The following is a 5,944-nucleotide window of genomic DNA, read 5'->3' on the forward strand; positions in this document are numbered from 1 at the left end:
ATGAATTCACCTATAACCTTTATTTTCTTTCTTCTTCTTCTTTTTAATTATTATTTATATTTTTTGCTATTATTTTCTAAAACGTTTTCGCAAAAATATTTTTAAAATTAAATTATAATGAAAAACCCACGCATAGCGCAAGTTATAGGCTAGTATGTATAAACCACAATAAATCTTGATGGAATAGTTAAGCCGACATCAATCCAAAGTCTTTATTTGCGACCAATTCCTTTATTTATTTATTTGGATGAATGAAAACTTTATAACCAAACACCATCAGCACTTACACTCTAGTAAAAAGTACGGTAACAACATCCACCCAAACATGGAGAAAACCCCACAATACAGTAACATATCAGTAGCAAAACCAACAACTAACCCCAACAAACAAAAACAAACAAAATCTGGAAGAACTACATCAAGCCAGAATTTTTTTAGGCAAAATTCCAAACACGAATGAGATCTAAATTGTCAGTAGAAAACTTGAAGGTGCCCTTAATTAGATCAATTCTTTCCTTGACCGCCCTTGTTCAACAACCCGTGAACCTCCAACAAATTTCCTTCCTTTTCGTTTGCCTTGAACTTCATATTTTTTGTTGATCAATTCCCCAATCGGCATCTTCCATTAGAAAAGTCTGTGGTTTTTAGGCGGAAAAAGAAATCTAGACGTCCATGTTGAGAAGAGTGTATCAACCCAAAGTCTAAGATGTAGCCGAAGAAAGAAGGCAATTGGGGGGATAGCCAAAGTGATTACAACAGCAGCCCCAATCCGTGCACTTGCGGTTGTATACACCAAAATGTAAGTTGCGATAAAGGCTACCATCATGCCCATCATGGAGATGAAAAGTGTGAAAAGTCCAAACACCAACTTTGAAGGTAATGACACTAAGAAATCCTCTTCTGTGTAACGTGACGTGAGAATTGACAAGAAAATTACTATTGAAGTCGAAGATGAACACAGTGCTATTGCATCTGATATGAAAAATACCTTAAACCAGGTTCTTCTCAAAAAATTAGGAATGCTTGTTTCTAGATTGCTGCCACCTGGTACAGTAAAGGCTGCAGCAAATATCACAGTGGCAATCAATGTTGCCACGAGCATGCAATAGTTTGCTGTGACCTTCATCCACTTTTCACCTTTTTTCTGCAAATTTGCATGTGTCTTTATAAATATCTCCTTAGGTGTTTCGTTGTCTTTATTCTTCTCATTCACAAATGACTTTGGCACAATCTTTTCTATCTCCTACAGTTGGCCACATATAAATTGACATGTAATAGTTGAACCATTAATATATATGCAAAGAGAAGAAAAAAATAAATAAATAATATTATCAATTACCTTAAACCACAACAACTCTCGTTGCATTTGGAGGGCTGCTCCTGATACGATATTTACTCGATCTGAATGAGGCAATTCTCCAGCTAAATGCAGCATGTTATCATCAGTTTTTGAGTTCAAATAGGTTGTAAGGCTATCCTTGTTAGCACCCATCTCATATATTAGATTGAACACATTCTCGTGCCGATGTTTAATGGCAAAGTGAAAAATACTCATTTCGTTTTTATCTAGTTGCCATAAAAGCTCAGGATAAGAGCGTGCAATTATAATTATAAATTCAACATTTCCAACTTCTGCAGCTTCAAAAAGTAAAGTACTGTGAGATTGGATCAATTCTGATGAGAACTGTGGCTTTTGAATTATAACCTTTTTCCAAAGTTCGTCAACTAATCGATGGGCATTAGTCTTCATCAAAGCTTTGTCATAGATCCCTTTGAACCCTGTTGTTGAGAAAAGAATCTATATATTCAGAAAATAGACATGGTTTGGTAATAAAGAAATATTAAATAAATATAGTTATTTTACCAATATCCATAATAAGAAATTATATTGAAAGCTTTATGAAATAATAATGCAAAGATAACCCAGGCATTAAATGCGGCTAGCTAGTTGTGTCCTAACTATTGACTCCTTAAGATATGTTGTCTTTTGGATAACCCAGGCACTTCAAATCTCTACTATCTTTTGAATTCAAAATAAAAATAAAAATATGTGTTTAGTGTCATTTATTTATATATATATATTTTATAAATCTACTATTAAATTTATGGATTTGTGCATCTCTTGTATGGAGTTGGACAAGATAATGAAACCAAAAACATTTCCAAAAAATAAATGATAGCTTTTGCAAAAATAGAAAAAAAACACTATAAATTTCTTACAAATTGATTTGTGGAAAATTTTCTACAACTCACATATAAAAGTAACATGTGTTCTTTAAGCATGTGAGAAACATATACTATTAAAATATGTGTTTCTTACGTACTAAGGGACACATGTCAATCTTAGATATGGTTTATATGGAATTTCTTACAAATCGGTTTGTAAGAAATTTCTGTAAAAAAAAAAAACAAAAACCACAAGTGTTACAATAGATGGAGACATAAAATAGAAAATTATTTAATAGAATTTTCCTTAGTTGAGAAGTAGATATCATCTAAAGATTTGATGAAATAAAAGAAAATAGCATTTTCCCATGGCAATGTAATTTGAATAAAATTGTCATCAAGTTGTACGTGATTAATGTAATAAAAGAACTACTTAAGAGATCTGAGTTTGGGTAGGAGGCAAACTAACAGGAGTTCTTTAAGAGAGTTTTCCAGAATGGTAGCTGATCACTTTCGCTGCCAATTGGAAAAGGTTTCCTGGCCAACAGTTTCAACGCTCGCAAATAGGATTCAGTGGGCCACCCGGATTCATCAGTGCCGGCAGCAGTTGCCATGTCTGCATACTTTTTCAGAATTTTTAATGCTATATCTGTCCATAAAAAACGACAAATTAATTTGATCACTGTCAAAAGGTAGGTTAAGAAATGCTTATAATATGCATGGTCGCTAATTAATATTGCAAGAGAAGTGGTAACTCCATCTAACTTGTCTAACTGCCTCAAATTCATCAAACAAAGTTATAGCCAGATGTAGGACTTAATTACCATACAAATCATTTTGAATGGTCCAACTAAGGAGGTTAGTCCTGTTATCACGAGTTAAATCTTGAAGAGGAGTGTGAGAGAATAGATATTTGATCATGTCTGCATGTCCTAGATATGCTGCAACGTTGAGTGGCGTCTCTTGGCCTTTGGAATCATCTTGCATCACTAGCGATCCGCTGTTGATTGTCACCAGCTGCTCAGCAATTCTGACGATTCCTGATTTTGCAGCATAGTGAAGGGCCGTATATCCATGTGTTGTTTTCAATTCCAAGTCCTCCCGAGTAGCTTTCATCCATTCCAACAATTCTTTTACAAAAGTGGTGCGTTGTGCAATCACGGCAACGTGAAGTACTGTCCCTTTATAATTCGTTATGGGAGCTCGAACATAATCATGCTCTCTGTGTTCTTCAAGAAAATTCTGAGCAGCCGGCCAATCACCTTCTAAGGCAGCTTTAAGGAGGTCACGACACACAAAACGGTCATTATCTAGTGTTCTTTCCCCTGTGAAATTTTGTATTTTCGGGGGAAAAAAAAAACATACAAACAAACGTATTAATTACAACTTTTGGTAAAAAAATCATGACACTTGGATGCATGCTAGCAAGATGTTGCGAGAACTAATTTATCTCATGACCTTACGTATCTGCAGCACTAAAATTGTCTTTTTCTTCTTCTTTTTTTCAAAATTCTCAAGCCATTTAATTAGTGTGTCAAACTTCCAATTTTTTGTAATATTCCCCTTCAGTTAATGTTCAAAGTTAAAATTAGATAATTAAAGGTGAAATGACCTTTATACTCATGTAAGCTTTATAAAATTACAACTCATGGCCAAGCTTAGTTCGTGGGTCTGCTGACCCATGCAAGGTTAAGCGGGCAAGAATTTTTTTGGTAATTTTTACGTCATCTGTAAGGATTTTTTTGTTAATTCCTAACAAACGGAGGACATTGAAAAAAACTAAAAGTTAAATAAACTAAATTCAGAATTTCTAAACTTTGAAGGAGTAATTGCGTACAAATATAATGGAAGTTCAAGAAATTTACTCAAGTGAAGTCTCCCTTGTCGTTTATTTCGGTATTTGTTATTATTGTTTGGCCTATAGAAGGTGCTTAAAAGAACATTTTTGGCCTAAGATAAATCATAATATATGCAGAAGGTGCTTAACAGAACATTCACAATGGAGCTTTTAATTTGCAAATGTATAAACGCATTCGCAACACTTTTCCGAAATATAAATCGAAATTAATTAAACTCGGTCACCTGTTATGTGACTGCATATGACCATAGAGAAAGAGAGAGGCACTTACTGTTCCGGCCCACTCCACTCGGTTCTACGTCCATTTCCACTCCACTTGTCTGCCCCAGTTCTACTTCCCCAGTTCTACTTCCATTTCCACTCCAATTGTCTGCCCCAGTTCTACGTCCATTTTTCTAATTTTCTGGTTTTATAAAAATAAAACTGATTATAGAAAATTGACATATGAACATTTTTAGATACAAGTTAAAGAATTAGAGAGAGAGAGAGGGAGAGAGAGAGAGAGAGAGAGAGAGAGAGGAAAGATTCAAGAGAGAGTAAATGCATTTTGTAATTTTTTTCATTTGTCTTGCTCATTATTTCCAGTTTTCTAGTAAATAAGAACCACCATGACAAAAATACCAAGATTTTGATTTACGGATTCGGAAAGAAGAAAAAAAAAGGTACGATGCTTTATCAGTGTTAGAAAATGAAAGAAAATACTAATACAAAGGTAAGAATAAAATAATTCTAGTAGCCCTAATAATAATTGGATTATGCTGATCAAATGGTTGCAGGAAAAGGTCAGACAAAGTAAACATCGGCCACACAAAGAAGATTAGAAACATAAATAAATGTGAACTTTAATTGGCCGGACAAGAAGGACATCCATGTTCCATACCAGATAAAGTATCTTCGCTAATTAACAAAGAAAACCAAAGCAATGAGAGGTTGTTTCAAAGAAAGAGTCACTCATCTGGGGAGGGTGTAGTACTGTCTATAAGCAGAAAGAAGTTCAAGTTCATGCATTTTTAGGAACTCTCTGCTTTGAAGTTCTCTCCCAATGGCTGGAAAAGCAAGATTTTAATCATCGGAGGGACAAAATACGTAGTGGAGGCAAGCGCAAAAGCTGGACACCCCACTTTTGCATTGGTCAGAGAAAGCACAGCTTCTAATCCCTAGAAGTCTATATCAGAGAGAGAGAGAGGAATCATTCAAAGTAAAATGCATTTTGTAACTTTTTCTTTTTTCTTGCTCGTGATCATAATGCCTAATTGCCTATCAAGTTTCCTTCCTGGCACTTAAAAAAAAAAAAAAAAGCAATTAGCCACGTGGCTACAGTAGCTGTTACTGTAGCCACGTGGCTAATTGGCCATGTGTAATAAATACACGTGACGAGATGACAGTTAGCCACCTGTATTAATACACGTGGCCAAATGGCCACGCGTATTAAATACGCGTGGCCAAGTAGCCACGTGTATTTATTAAGCGTGGCCAATTAGTCATGTGTATTTATTAAGCGTGACCAATTAGCCACGTGTATTAAATACACGTGGCTAAAATATTTATATTTTTTATATTTTTTTTATATTTATATTTGCAGTTAGCCACGTGTATTAAATACACGTGGCCAATTGTTTTTATCAATTATATATTAATATTCACAATTTTTATTAAGGTTTTGTAATAAGAGAATTGGCCACGTGGCCTAAAGCCACGTGGCCAGAATTTGGGTTGGTAGGCGCGCAGGAATTGTCCCGCGCCCACCTGACCACTCAGCTTTCAAATTTCAAATATAATATATATATACATAAAATCGCGTTCTCTCTCTCTCTCTCTCTCTCTCACTGAAATCGCTCTCTCTCTCTCTCTCTCTCTCTCTCTCTCAGTACTGCACCACCAGCGAGCTCCTCGACCACCGCGTGGTCCGCTTCCCTCCGG

At 35.3% G+C, this 5,944-nt stretch overlaps 1 protein-coding gene across 2 annotated transcripts; it reads right to left on the minus strand.

Moving 5' to 3' along the window:
* Window positions 1–259: 259 nt before the first annotated feature.
* LOC133869617 (ankyrin repeat-containing protein ITN1-like) lies at window positions 260–4,994 on the minus strand. Of its 2 annotated transcripts, XM_062306660.1 has the most exons (7): window positions 4,905–4,994; window positions 4,296–4,427; window positions 2,991–3,491; window positions 2,636–2,815; window positions 1,340–1,779; window positions 989–1,243; window positions 781–900 (listed from the first exon to the last, which is right to left on the minus strand). In XM_062306660.1, the coding sequence occupies exons 2-7, from the start codon at window positions 4,327–4,329 to the stop codon at window positions 886–888; spliced, it is 1,425 nt and encodes a 474-aa protein (XP_062162644.1). In that variant the 5' UTR covers window positions 4,330–4,427; window positions 4,905–4,994; the 3' UTR covers window positions 781–885. The 2 variants fall into 2 exon arrangements, with proteins under 2 accessions (XP_062162643.1, XP_062162644.1); XM_062306659.1 differs by having other exon boundaries at window positions 260–1,243.
* Window positions 4,995–5,944: the final 950 nt, after the last annotated feature.

This window comes from Alnus glutinosa, chromosome 5 (assembly GCF_958979055.1).
Source record: "Alnus glutinosa chromosome 5, dhAlnGlut1.1, whole genome shotgun sequence".
NCBI classification, from domain to species: Eukaryota; Viridiplantae; Streptophyta; class Magnoliopsida; order Fagales; family Betulaceae; genus Alnus; species Alnus glutinosa.